The 15,092-nt window shown below is 46.6% G+C and overlaps 1 protein-coding gene and 1 long non-coding RNA gene across 4 annotated transcripts in view; one reads left to right on the top strand and one right to left on the bottom strand.

Annotated features, from left to right (window-relative positions):
• The window catches only part of KIAA1217 (KIAA1217 ortholog), a 576,411-nt gene that overhangs the window by 533,151 nt on the left and 28,168 nt on the right, over positions 1-15,092 (bottom strand). For all 3 annotated transcript variants that reach the window (XM_053262266.1, XM_053262269.1, XM_053262267.1), the window contains exon 2: positions 12,769-12,891. In XM_053262266.1, the coding sequence (XP_053118241.1) occupies positions 12,769-12,891 (123 nt within the window). The remainder of the gene's footprint in view (positions 1-12,768; positions 12,892-15,092) is intronic.
• On the top strand, positions 1,598-3,131 carry LOC128330067 (uncharacterized). The gene is made up of 2 exons (XR_008309942.1): positions 1,598-2,046; positions 2,832-3,131. It is a non-coding gene; the product is annotated as an uncharacterized LOC128330067 (long non-coding RNA).

The following is a 15,092-nucleotide window of genomic DNA, read 5'->3' as shown; positions in this document are numbered from 1 at the left end:
GCTGGCAGCGGCCTGTGTCTGGCCGCTGCTGCAGCCTCCTAGTCCCGCCCCCCCGTGTCTGATGTCAGACGCGGTGGTGTGGTCTCCTTCCCAAATGGGGCCGCGCGGGCACTGGCCCCGCTGTGTGGGCAGCGAGGCCAGGAACGGCTCTCCCTGCCTTTAAAGGCAGGGAGAATCACTCCAGCCCGCGCTGCCAATGCATTGTGGGCCGATTTGGGGAGAAAAATAACACCGCCGCCCACGCCGTGCATCTGACGTCAGATGTGGGATGATTGGTGGCAGCCCAGGTTCTTTGAACCCGTTCGCCCAATGGTGGCTCCACCCCTGGTCGGTACCGCTGAGACTTCAGCTGAACCCTCTGGGGAGGGGTTGGAAACTGCCATTTCTGAAGAAGTCTGCGAGTCCACACAAACTGACTGAAGGACTTCCTGGTCACTCATGGCCAGAGCAGGAGGCTCTTGAGCACTGAGGATACCAGGCGAGTTCCAGATGTGGTGTCTGGAGTCAGTGGTAACAGTGGTGGTGTACAGTTTTATGATGTAACTGTACTTCGGTTCTGTTCAATATGGTGATGCCAGGTGACATGAGGTGCAACTGATACAAGCTGGTCTTGTGGTAGCAAGCATGACTTGTCCCCCTAGCTAAGCAGGGTCCACCGTGGTTGCATTTGAATGGGAGACCACATGTGAGCACTGTAAGACATTCCCCTCAGGCGATGGAGCAGCTCTGAGAAGAGCAGAAGGTTTCAAGTTCCCTCCCTGGCAGCATCTCCAAGATAGGGCTGAGAGAGATTCCTGCCTGCAACCTTGGAGAAGCCGCTGCCAGTCTGTGAAGACAATACTGAGCTAGATAGACCGATGGTCTGACTCAGTATATTGGAGCTTCCTATGTTCCTATCATAAGAATACTGTCCTCTCACCGCCTGAATGGTACCTGGAATCCACTTGCCCTTACCATGGTAGGCGCAAACAAAAACAGGTTGGCCTACACACAGTTCCCGCAGCCTGGAATGCTCCCGTTGCTTTATATGGATATGTCAAACTGAGAAGCAAGTGGTATGTTTGGTCTCCCACGTAGTTTAATAAGGCTGGCGCCTTCTTTCCTCTGGAGTATCATGGAGTACAAAATATTGCTCCAGGCCACTGTTCTCTCTAAGGCATGTACACGTCCGTGCGCTCACAAGTTTTCTGATGTCCACTCAGTTTAGTTTGTTTATTTGTTTGTTTATTACATTTCTATCCCGCTCTTCCTCCAAGGAGCTCAGAGTGGTGTACATGCTTATTTTTATCCTCACAACAACCCTGTGAGGTAGGTTAGGCTGAGAAATACATGACTGGCCCAGAGTCATCCAGTGAGTTTCATGGTTAAGTGGGGATTCAAACTCGGGTCTTCCTGGTCCTAGTCCAGCACTCTAACCACTATGCTATGCTGGCTCTTGGATCCCGCTTAGGCTGAATTAGGAAGGCCCCACTCTGAATAAATGTGCGCACACATTGCCATGATACTGCTGCCCAGAACAAAACTCATTCTGCACAGAGATGAAAAAAAATCAGAGGGACCACTCTTCCAAGCACTCAACATATGTGGCCCAGTCCCGCACAGAATCATCAAAATGGTCCGTACTTTCTCTTTGGGGACCCCATCTCTCTATATAATTTTCCTGGGTGTGCCCAGGGAAAATGCGTCCTGGCAGCCCAGCTGATTGGCTGGCCAGCGGAGGCGCCTGATTGGCTAAGGCGCACCCAGGAGAATTGGCTGGCCGGGTGGCCGCTGAGGCAAGGGTCGTGCGCAGCGGCAGTAGTGGACCAGGCTGCGGCAGCAGGCCGAGCCGCGGCAGCGGCGGGAGAATTGGCTGGCTGGGCAGCCACGGGCCCAGCATGGCGGAAGTAGTGGGCCAGGTGGCGGGTCCGGCCCAGCCACTGAGGCCAGGAGGCGGCGGCGGGCCTGGATGCCAGGCGGCAGCGGGCCTGGCCGCAGCGGCAGCACTCAGCCGGAGACTGGGGTGCGGGGAGAGAGGCGGCGGATCCGGCCCAGCGCGGAGGCAAGGTGAGGAGGTGGTGGCCCGGCCGGAGACTTGGGCGGGGGGTGGGGAGAGAGGCTGCCGACCCCAAAACACACACAGATGCTCTGTACGGGGGTCGGCTTTTACCTATTGATTTCATGAAGCTGTCACACGCCTGCCTTCACTGCCTACAAGGGGCCCTTCCTTTAACTGACTGCAAAAAGGCCTTGTCGGGCCTAGTCCTCTGCAAGGCTCTGGGCCTGAATAGCCAACAACAGCTACTCACTTATTCCACACCAAGGCTCTCCACCTATTGTAGGATAGAAGAACTCTCATCATCCCCAGCCACAACAGCAAAGGAGGATAATGGGAGTTCTAGCACAGCACGGCTGCAATATAAGTTCGTTTCTAGCTCTGCACCTCTGATATACACAAAATGGGTCTTACTCCTGCATTATAAGGATATGCCAAATTTCAGTTACACTTAATGGGGACATCACATGCCCAAAATATACCCACCGACCAAGTTGTGCACACAGAACAGCAAATCGTGCACACAGAACTACTACTAACTTTGAAATACTGAAATAGACATAATAGATGACCTGCATTCCATAAAAGCTTTTTAGTAAGAAGAACCTATGCCCATAAATGTACAAGACTGTAGACAGTCTCTGTATTTTATGCCTTTTTTCTGGTAGCATGTTTGAGCTGTGTAGGAATTTCTAGATCACAGTTCCAGAGGTCAATAAAATACAAATACTTATTTTGCTCTGTCCAACCACTTTTTGCATCAGCTCCATTCTGCAATGATTTCAATGTATTCCAGAAGCTGCAGGCTTGTGTTTTGCTGCAGAAAAGGGAAACAATAACAAGTCCAACTTTTCATGGTCCACGTCAAACATGACCTCATGCAAATCAATCACGAAAGTCTCCAAAGTAATTGTGTGGACAAGACAGGAAGACCCAGAAGATGGGCAGCCATTATTGGAACAGTTCTAGCAATATGGAGACAAATTTATATAAATATATATTGTAACTTGGATTATGTACACCGCCTAGAGAGATATATCAGGCCGTTATGGAATATTATAAATAAATTATAAATAAATAACTATTAGAAAATGGAGACCAATGATTCATTGAAGGATGCCAAACAACGGGAGGAGAGCTGGTCATGTGGTAGCAAGCATGAATTGTCCCCTTTGCTAAGCAGGGTCTGTCTTGGTTTTTATTTGGATGGGTGAACTAACATGTGAGCACTGCAAGATAGGGGGGTTGGGTTGCAGCTCAGTGGGAGAACATCTGCAAATGCAGAAGGTCCCAAGTTCACTCCCTGGCATCTCCAGATAGGGCTGGGAGAGACTCCTGCCTGAAATCTTGGAGAGCCACTGCCAGTCAGTGTAGACAATACTGAGCTAGCTGGACCAACAGTTTGAATCAGACAATAATGACCTTCACTCAATATCCTTGTGGACTAAATAGAAACCAGAATCATGGAAGCAAACAGGCATCATTTTCCCTACCACCAGTCCCATCAGCAGCCTAATTCTCCCCAAAGCACAAAACACTGTTATAGCACCATACATTAACTTGTTACTACGCAACGGTGCTGTCTGTATGTTCCTTAGATGGGAGCTGAGCAAATTGGACTCTCGATTCTGAGTGACCACTATTACTGCTGCATCTCCTCTGTATGATTTGAATTAAAATTTGCTGAAGAGGAGGACAGGTTATAGGCTTATTGGCAGCCAGGTTTAGAATCTGGGCACTGCTCCAATGTAATTCCTCCATTTAATATTTAATTTGTTTCTGAACATGACCTGTCCTTTAATTTGAAGAGAAACCATCCAAATCTTTAATCCACCTATATAAAAATCATTTTGCCCCAGAATTGCTCTCACAATATTAGCCATATCTTGTAGATAAATTACATTTTATGGTTATAGATGTTAGCATATATGACAGAAAGAATTAGAATTAAGTGTGGAAGATGCAACACACAAAATAGGATAGAACAAAATGTCTCGTGACAATGAAGAAGAATATTCTTACTCTGCAAGTATAAGCAACAGCTTTTATAATCTTTTCTGCTGCAATCAGTTCTGAGTAGTTCGTGGCAAAATTATTTCACCACACATCTGCACCTAATCTGTGGGGAAATTCTCCTTACCACTTTTCAGGATGACCCAGAACAATTCTCTTGGGAGCTAGAGCTCATTTGGGGAGATTTTGATCATTGGTAAAAGTTTCCCATCGATGAGCTAGTGTGAAGGGAAACAGGGATTTTACAAGTATGAAGCTGCAACAAAATGCTGCAGTATATTGTGTGCATGTGTTGCCTGAGCATGGTGGAAGTTTTAGACACCTTTCCCCCTCAGAAGCAGAAGGGATCAAAACCATTTTGAGGGAGTATTCTTCAAGCTGAGAAGTTTTCCCACTCTTTTTGTTCCAACCCGCCTTCACGCCTCTCTTGCCACTAAACTCCATTTGCTCCTTCCAACAGGGATGTGCATGAACAGGTTTGGAGGCCCTGTTGTGGACCACTGAACCAGTTTGAAGGACCGGTGGGGGGGGGGCTTACCTTTAAGGAGCAGGGAGGGTGCTCTCCCCCCCACAACTGGCACTGTCTGTAAAAACAGTCCTGCAGGGCAGCAGCGTACTTCCTTGCCACCCCAATGCACGATGGGACGGAAGTGCCTGGTGCACACACACACTAGGCACTGGGCAAGGAAGTACGGTGCTGCCCCGTGGGACCATTTTTACCGACAGCACCAGCGGGGGAAACGCGGCGGGGGAGGGGGAGAGAACCCTCCCTGCTCCTTAAAAATAACACACACACACACACACACACACACACACACACACCACCGTCAAACCGGCCACCACCAACCTTCCACCTGGCTGATTGCTAACTACCCACTGAGCCTGCAAACATCCTGCTCCACTGCATTACACTGGAACAGTTGGGGGGGGGGTTTGCCCCCTTGGGGTTTTTTCGAATACTCAGAGTCTGTCAGTACCTCCTTCTCGGCCGTAGGTGTTCCATCATAACATTTCTAGTTCTTCCGGAAGTAGATAAAAAAATAATGCTTTCTAGCAAGTCGTTCTCAAAGCAGTTTATACAGAAAATGAATAAGAAAATTGTTCCCTGTTGCCAAACAACTCAAAATATAAAAGGCAGCCCACAATGGAAACGAATACCAGTTCCTGGGCAGCTGGAGAGGGATGTTGTATTTTTGCCCCACTTGTGTGCTTCCTGGAGGCACTGTGGTAAACAGGATGTTGGACGGAATGGGCCTTTGGTCTACTCAAGCAGAGCTCTCAAGCGTGAAGTGGGACCGCCAGCAGCCTGTGGTGCAGCGGCCGCCATGGCCCCACTGACTCCACCTCCGCGTCTGACATCAGAAGCTGGGTCTAGCCACGCCCCCACATCTGACGTCAGACGCGGGGGCGTGGTCTGGCTGAACAGAGCCTTGAGGCTCCGTTCAGCCCGGGAGGGGAGAGAGTCGCCCTTTAACAGCCGAAGGGGCCACACGGCCCCTTCGGCAGTTAAACAAAGGCTGGTGCTGCTTTTGCAGTGCAGCCCAGGAGCAGCTCTTCCATGCAAAAGGCAGAGAAGAGCCACTCCTGGGCTGTGCTGCGAAAGCAGCACCAGCCTTTTGACTCCTGAAGGGGCTGCGCGGCCCCTTCAGGAGCTATTTAGGCTGGCGCTGCGTTCACAGCGCGCAACCAGGAGCAGCTCTTCCCCGCCTTTGCAGGGAAGAGCCACTCCTGGCTGGTGCTGTGAACGCAGCGCTAGCCTTTGTTTAGCTCCCAAAGGGGCTGCGCGGCCCCCGCTCGGGAGCTAAACTAGCCTCCCAGCATCTGATATCAGACACGGGGCGAGTTGGGGCCGCGTCTCGCGGCCCCTGATTGGTTGGCAGCCCAGGTTCTTTGAACCCGTTGGCCCAATGGTGGCTCCGCCCCTGAGGGCTCTTATCCAGGGGTGTGCACGGACCAAAAAAATAACTTGGTTCAGTTTGAATTCGGATCAAATTCAAACTGTGTGTCACTAAACTGGTTGGGTTGAACATAACGGCTGGTCCATTTGACCAAACCAGTTCAGCGGTTTGGTCATTATGTGGAATAAGTCGCTATACCTGCAGAGGGAAATCCAGTGGGGATTCCCATGGAGGTCCTGGGAAGTTCTAAGAGGTGGTGGAGGGGGAGGTGGCGAGAGAGGTAGATAAAGGGTCTTCTTCCCCCTCCGCCATGCGACTGCCAGTGCTGCCATTCACCCCCACTGGCGGAGCTCATAACCTACCGAAGTGCACAGATGCCTCTTTTAGCAAGTCGCCCGTGCGGGAACAGTACTGTTCCAGCTGCCTCTCCTTTACTCTCCTCATACCCTTCTAAGCTGCCACTGACCAACAAGGTTCATTTCCCCATCAACCCAATACTAGGTTCTAAGTAAAATAAAGCAGTTTGGAATCTTCAGACACAGCACAAGCAGAAGGAAACAAACAAGCTTCAGATCTGTAATCTAGCATGGTTGTAATCAAATTCCACTAAACACCAATGTTTAGTCAAAGCTTAACTTCATAGGCAAACATATCACCAAACCCAAATTTTGTAAGAAAAGAAAAGAAACCAGTGCATTCCTCAAATGCTCTGAAACAAGGAAATCCTGCCGACCTGATTTAAGGCCAAACAATCCTCTGAGTTTTTGCCTGGAGTCAATTTCTGCACCCAAAAAAAAAAAAAAAAACCAGTGAAGGAAGAAATAAATGTGATTTACTGCCTTGATTCAATATCCTTTTAAAATATTTACACACATATTCATTTTTAATGTAGCAGAATACTGAAATAAAAATATATTTATGATGATGCTTTTGTTACGTTGCAGTAAACACAGACATCCAAAATAGGGCCTAGTCCTGTAAGCACTTCACTAATTAAGGTTCAGTGCATTAGTCTGAGTGTTGAAATTAATGGTACTAAACAGATAACTTTCCAGAAGACAGACAGATAATTATTTAAAAATTAAATGATAGAAAAATGATTTCAAATACATTATTTTTTAAAAAAACAACAACTAGGCCACAATATAGCGATTATTATGCCACAATATAGCTATTAATCCTCAAGGAATCACAAGCATGATATAGCACAATATATTGAATCTTAGTCTTCATGGTATCACAAGCAGAACAAAGAGTCCTGTGGCAACTTAAAGATTAATACATTTATTGTGGAATAAGCTCTTAAGGACATAAAAACAGCCCTGCTGAATCAGACCCAAGGCCTATCTGGTCTAGCATCCTGTTGCATACAGTGGCCCACAAGATGCCTTCTGAGAAGCCCACAGACAAGAGCTGAGGGCATGCCCTCTCTCTTGCTGTTGCTCCCCTGCAACTGGTATTTAGAGACATCTTGTCTCCGAGGCTGAAAGTGGCCTATAGCCACCAGACTAGTAGCCATTGATCGACCTGTCTTCCATGAATTCCATAGATTCATGAAGGACTATAGAAGCTGTGTGAAAAAGTACTTCCTTTTGTTGGTCCTAAATTTCCTGGCCTTCAGTTTCATGTGATGATCTAGTGCTGTCAGAGAGGGAGAAAATGTTTCTCTCTGTCCACCCTCTCTACTCCATGCATAATTTTATACACCTCCATCATGTCTCCCGATAGTCACCTCTTTTCCAAACTAAACAGCCCCAGGTGCTATAGCCTTGCCTTATAGCGCTTACATTTATATACTGCTTTATAGCCGGAGCTATATATATATACCGCTTTATAGCCGGAGCTCTCTAAGTGGTTTACAATGATTTAGCATATTGCCCCCAACATTCTGGGTACCTAGCCCGATTTCGCCTGAACGTGAGAACCACCAGGCTCACAGGCAAGCCCGGTGGCCTCCAAGTGGTTAACCCGCTTAAATAACCCTCCCCTAAGCCCAGGTTAGCAGAGCAAGAACTCCACTAACCCGGGCTCTACAATCATGAGTTGCTGCGATGCGGCTCCGCGCCACGGCAACTCACAAGCAGACCCACAACTGGGAGGCTTAAGAGCAGCCTCCTGGCTTGGGGGTCTCTCCGGCATGCCCTGTGCGCTCATGCAGTGCACGCTGGAGCTTCCGGGGGCACGGCCCCCGATCCCCCCAGCCCCTGCCGGCTCCATAACTGAGCCGGCAGTCGTGTGGGTGGCCAATCCGGCCACCCAGGGCTGCCTCCCTGCTCGTCTGCGGGGAGAGCAGGCTAAGCCCGCTCTCCCCGCTAACCCCCTAGAGGCGAGTCTCACTGATCGTGAGACTTGCCTCATAGAGTCTTTCCCCTCTACAGATGTTTTAATGAACCTGTGTAGGTCAAGGGGCGAATCCACCCACACACACATTCATCATCAATACCTTCTGGGTGCCTGAAAGGAGGTTTTGTTGATTCAATACTAAGGATTTCTTATTAATACCAGAGTGTGGCATTATATATTCTAAAAGTTCCCAAATCAATTGAATGTTATTTCAGGGAGTACCCACAACTGCTTCCGTGAAATTTAATACACTGCCATTTTATGAACAGTACATGCTGCTCTCCTTTGGAAGGCCAGAACAATGGGCAGAATCCTTAGCAATACAAGAACTTGTCACTTATGGTTAAGAGTTTAGGAAAATAAAGCTTGGCAGTCTCAAAATACTTTGCTTTACTTAATATCCTCGAACTTTGTTCCTATGCATAGGATGACAGCTTGAGTTAGCAAAGATGAAGGCAGAGATCTCCTCCCTCCATTCTAAAAGAGATTTATTCAAACTTCTTTAAAGTGCCAGAGGCTGAGAGTGGGGGGTGGGGAGTAAAATATTTTGTTAGTGCCCTAAACTGTCTGAGCTTTGTTGACGACAATAGACTCTCATTTGCAAACTCGCTAAGAGATGGCTATGACAACATTTATTTATTTTACTTACAGTTTCATCCCCACAGCAAGCCTGTGAGGTTAGGAGAGATAAGTGATTGGCCCAGAGTCACCCAGTGAGTTTCATGGCCATATGGGGATCTGAACACAAGTCTCCCTGGTCCCAGTCCAACACCCTAAACACTGAGATCATCCGAGGCAAGTTCTCAGCAATTTAAAAGGTAAAGTTGTGCCATCGAGTCAGTGTCGACTCCTGGTGACCACAGAGCCATGTGGTTTTCTTTGGCAGAATACAGGAGCGGCTTACCATTTACCCATCACTTTCCCTTTCTGTGCTTAATTCAGGGGCTCTCCAACTTTCCAGTCCACTCCTGAAAACCCTGATCCTGCTTCATTCTAAACTATTTTTGTGTAAACCATCTGAGGCTTAAAGCTGGAGATGCTGGCACAATTCAAAGTAAAAATCAGTATATACGTAATAAATCAGGCATATGCATCAATAAAATACAAAAACTACAGTAGCTGATCCAGTTGTACAAGTTATTTGATGGCCAAACCTTCTATGTTAAAGGCTACACAGAAGACAGAGCACAGGTGATAATAAAGTAGATACTTCATTTCAAACAAGATTTTGAGTGGATACAGCCTGGATTTCCACAACCAAGAAAGAACTCCAATCAAGAAAAGCTTCAGGTAACCAGTCTATTCCATTTTCATGGAACTGGTCTCTTTGGAGCTAATCCTCATAATATGGTAATTTATAATAACCCACCCTTTCAAAAATAAAGAGAAAGAATTACACTCTGAATTATGTGACCAAGAAAGAGGCCATTTATCAAGTTTGCATCTATTTGCATTGGATAGGAAGTTACTCCAGAGAGGAACAACTTAAGGAAAGTGTCTAGAAGTCCTGTGAAATCTAACACAACATAGAGGAAGAACAAAGAACAGTTAAATCTGATGTGCAAGAACTGGTGATCTGGTGAGTATTCACACAAACCAGACATGGGTAAAGAAAGCATGGCTGCACACTGGCAAACAAGGGCAACAAGACTATTTCCAACACAGCATATTTTTATTTCTGTTTATCTGATACATCCCACATAATGCATACAGACAATCAACACTGCTTGATCAAATGTTTTTATCAAAATAGATATCCTTAATGAGTTGCAACCCTGCAAGAATTCACCCCATGTGTTGGAGTCTATTTAAGGAACATTCAGCCACTGTTCCTCACTCACTATGAATTCTTTGTAGACTCTACCATCGTTTTCAATAAAGCAACTGTTTCAATGAAATGGAGAGGGGAAAACAGAGGGAGGGCAGGAGACGGGGAGGAAACCCAAATAACTTAAATCATGTTCAACTTGTTGGATGCACTAGTTGCTTTTGCTCCTTGTTTTCCCAGGGTAACCAGATGCAGATGCTGCAATTCATTGAGGCTATTCTCACCACGAGATGAAACCGGGCTAAGGGAGCCCAGACTGGTTTTGGCTGGTCATATGCTGCAACAGGAGCCGTGCGGCTCTCGGCAGCCAGCCCTCTTAAATGCCCCCCTGTTAAATGAAGTTAGCAGAGCTTGCGCTCCGCTAACATTGTTTTCCTGGCCGTGTATGGCTCTGTGGTACAGCGACTCACGGGTAGACCCTCAACGGGGAGGCTACGACAAGCCTCCTGGCATCGGGGGGGCTGCCCAGAATGTCGCACGCACTCACACGGGGCATTCGGGTACTTCCGGGGGGCAGGAGGCCCCCGATTCCCACCACCCCAACTGGCTCTGTGATGGAGCCAGTAATCATGTGGGTGGCCAATCCAGCCACCCAGGGTAAGCTGCCTGCTCATGAGCAGGGAGAGTGGGTCAAGCCTGTGTGCCCCACATACCCCCTTATGGTGCTTCACACTGCTCATGTGAAGTGCCTCATTGTCTTAGATTCCTGTGCAGTATTTCCAGTTAAACCTTTCTTGCCCTCACTGAAGCTATTCTCACAATCAGCAGAATCCAGGCTAAGGAAGCCCAGCCCGGTTTCTGCAGCTTGTGAGAACCGCTGAGTACCGCACAGCTCCTGGTGGCCGTGCGGCAGCTAGCCCTCTTAGATAGCGCCACTTAACCCGGGTTTGGGGCACGGATGCACCCAAAAAGCAGGTTAGTGGATCACCTCTCAGGGAGGGGGTCTCCCAGTAATGCGCCACACACTTTTATGGTACATTACTGGGGCTCCGGGGGGTGGGCGGCACCAACAGTGCTTCCCTTCACCCAACCCCTGGAGCTGCTGGGTGAGGCGCAGGCAGATGGCAGTTGAGCCACTGCTTGTCTGCACCACCAATCCAGCTGCCCAGAGCCCTGAGTACAATTGTCTGCAGGGAGGTACGCACTTTTAGGCTTCCTCCCCGCAAAAGAGGGTAGCCCTTCTCACTTGATCGTGAGAAAGGCTTCACTGTCTTCTCTGCAGTTGACCATCTAATCCAACAGATGATATAATTTGTCAGTCACCTGCACCATGCAGAAAGCTGCTGCAGCTATCATTTGGTAAGCTGAGGGAATGAATTTATATAATTATGCAAGTCAAACCAAAAAAAAAAAAAAAAACTGCATCAAGATCAGAGAATTACTAACACCAACAGAAGCTGGAATAGCTTGGTTATTAACATTTTAATTTTAACTAGCTGGCCCTGCACAGAACATCTGCACCCTAGTTCGCCATCTCTCACCCCTCCCTAGACAATCCAGCTCCCTGCCCTGCCTCCACACTCCTTAAGTCACCCCTTGCCATCCGGGATGGCTACACAGGTGGAGGAACCTTCTCCACTTTCTCCCCCCACAACTCACTCTCTCTCTTGCTCCCCCCCCCACAACTCACTCATCCTCTTGCTCCCCCCACAACTCTCCCCCCACCAGAGTCTGCCATGTATGCGCAATTGCTACTTCCGGCCACTTCCAGTCAATGAAGACAATGGGGTGGCAGGGAGAAATGCTGCCACCCCGAGGGGCTTGAAAAGAACGGAGCGCCAGCGGGGGAAATGTGGTGGGAGGGGTGAATGCACCCTCCCCTGCCCTTAAAGAATTACCCCCGCCGGTGCCAAATCACTGAAACAGCCCCTGGAGCTGAAACGTTTTGGAGGCCTTTATAATGGCCTCTAAAACATTTCGGGCTCAAGCCTAATATATATCTCACGTGTACAGATAACTCAAAGTAAACAAAAACAGTTACACTTGCATTTTTGGGGTGATATTTGGAAGTTTAATATGCCCAAACCCTGCAGTGTCTCTGCCTGCTGTCTGGGTCCATTCTGCTAGACTACACCACACCTATTTTACTTACCTCTTTTTTTAGCACATTTCTAGTTTGATGCCATCATGCTAAATTAGAAATGCAAGAAGGACAAATGCTGCAACATAAACATTAGTGGAAACCCAGACAACTTACAGTTCTGTCAATACTCCAGTAAAAGTATTCCAATATAACTGACAACTCCTGTCTGTTTAGGAGAAATTAAAAAAGCTTGCAAACATCTGACATTAAAATCCTGTTTCTATATATTCCACATATATTCTATATTCCACTTTTCTAAAATAGTCCAATAAAGACCAACGTAATCACCAACTAATAATCACACACACAAAAAACCTAGCCTCCAAGAACTGTTGATATACATTATTTTTAATGCACATGGCCAAGAAATGTTTTTAAGTCTGGTTTTAATCCGTTTCCCAGTTCAAACAATTTCATCCTCTATGCCATTGCTTTTAATTTTTTGTTGCTATTGTCTGTTATATTTGTGTTGTTTTTTGATGTAGTTTATTGTTTTGGCTTTCCATGTATGCTGCCTCAAGCAATGGGGTTGAAATGTGTTACATTTTTAAAAAATGCTTACACTTACCAAACTTTCCATAAGGGAATTCTATGGTCCAGCCAGATTGCCTGGGAGCTCTGACATCAAGGCATGATGCATGATGGGGCATCATAACAGAGTAGCATCTTGCTAGCTGTGATTTTGGGAGATCTAAGAAAAGAAAAAGTGAATTCACAATCAAAGTATGGAATGCTTCTTTTGTAATAGATTCTTAGGACATTCTAACCAGAGCTGTAGGACTCTTCCCTTTAAAAGAAAACCTTGCAGGTGACCTACAACAAAACCTAGTTTTCACTCCCATTAACATACAATGCACAAATGTTTTCTATCTGGTGACAGCTTCACAACACTCAATCATGAGGGCTACTTTAAAAGACAGATCTAAAATAATGATGCCTACTTTTTAAAATATATTTTTATATATTTTTAAAAACATGTTTGGTTTTATAAAAGAAGTCAGATATTTTGCAAAGCAAGAATCACCAATTAAAATCACATTATTCCACTAATTAAGAAACTGTCTTAAAAAAGATATGGTGTTATAGCTGAAAATAAAAAGTGTAAACAGAATGTTGATATTTCCCATCCAAATTACCAAACCACATCCTTTTTGAGCTAGCCAAGAATGTTATGTAGTCTTTTATTCAATAACAGGAAACAGGTGCTGCAAACAAAACTGAGGTGTTAATCAGTTATTATATTCTAGCAAGCTATCTCGTAATGCTGTTGAACTGGATCAGTATCAAGCTTTCAAGATGTTAGTCACTCACTCCTAGAACTAGAAAGTGGGGGGGGGGGATACTCCTTCCATATAGGTGTCATGACCTCAGATCTAAGACCTGTCAATTGGAGGATGAAGTGGACAGTTCAGGGGATGAAACAGGGTGAGAAGACCCTACAACCCCGCTGAATGTACCTCATGCTGCTGGGACCCCTCACACCAAAACATTCCAGCCCAAGTAGAGGCTCCCTAATGCCACAGAAGCCAGCACTTAGAAAATTGGGGGAGGTCACCTTAAACAACAGAGCCTTCCTGAGGGGAGGCACTGTTTCACTCTACTGGACAGCCGCTATAAAAACTGGGAATCCACTCCAAATATCTGCTGGAGCAAAATCCATCTGATGCTGCTGTATCCAGATCTCCTGCTTGGAACTATCCAAGGTCCTGATCCCTTTCTCCTTGGAGCTGTCAGAGGTCTGTGCCCCTCCCAGATCTCTACCTCAGCAGAGCCCCCAGCTCAGCCTGTACAGGATAAAAGTCATGAATGAACAGACGTATGGTTTGTAAGAATTGCGAGTAAACACAAACGTGAATGTGAGAGGTGAATCTATTTATTTTAAAAGATATGGAACCATTTGTTATAATCTAGCACAGAACAAACCAAGAGAGTAACATTTAATACCATGTTCTCTCTGTACTACAAAACAATACTGTGTAAATGTAAAATAAAAGCTTTAAAAAGTGTGTAGTAAATGTCCCCAGTAACTGAGCTGAATGGTCAGGGTCAACCTCCCAGAGCAAGCGTCAAAGCATGGAGTCAGAATTCCCCTGTGAAATCTAATGTCCGTTCCTGTTTTGGTGTCATTGTCCAATTTCTGAATTTTTGAGCTGGCTCTTAGATCCAAAGAAAATTCGTCAAGGCCTGCCTTAAACAGTACTTCAAGGCAGATGAGAGTGTGAACAAGGGAAGGGAAAAGAAATCTGTGAGAGACATGAGGAAAATGGACCTGATAAGCTAGGGCTAATAAAATGAACAGGAAAGGGAGCATGAGCTTCATTCTATGGAGGTAGGGCTGCAAGACAGGTTGTGGATGCAAAAAGAAAAAAACAAAGCAAAGCAAAGAGGACTGGCAGACAAGCCAGAGCAAGAAAATGGATCAGACCAGACTGTGTGGATGGCATACAAGGTGGAAAAAGCATTGCTAAATGGTGGGAAAGGAAGGAGAATCAGAAGCAAATTGGAAGTAAAGGATAAAAAGATGTATGAAGTGTAGTTTTGGATAGCAGAATCTGGACCATCTTTCCCCACACAAACTTGCCTTTACTTTATGATCACAAGAGGAAACTCTGCTTTACATCCCTCCATCCTCCAAGGCTGGGGACAAAGAATAAGTCCTTTTAAATCAGTGGCACCCCAGCTGTGGAATCAATTGGGCCCCAGAAGTCCTGGCTGACCACTGCACTGCCAGAACTTCAAAGCTAGTCCAAGTGACCTTGATAGTACATGAGTCAGCACCATCGGGGTGTGTGTGTGGGGGGGGGGTGTGAATGCTCATTCTGGTTTTTGACAAGATCTACACTCCTAGAGATGGAAAATAGGTTATTGCTTTGCAATGCTTTCAGCTTTCAG

Source organism: Hemicordylus capensis, chromosome 6 (assembly GCF_027244095.1).
Source record: "Hemicordylus capensis ecotype Gifberg chromosome 6, rHemCap1.1.pri, whole genome shotgun sequence".
Classification (NCBI taxonomy): Eukaryota; Metazoa; Chordata; class Lepidosauria; order Squamata; family Cordylidae; genus Hemicordylus; species Hemicordylus capensis.
Note: the sequence above shows the minus strand (reverse complement) of the source record. Positions and strands in the feature narration are given on the sequence as shown.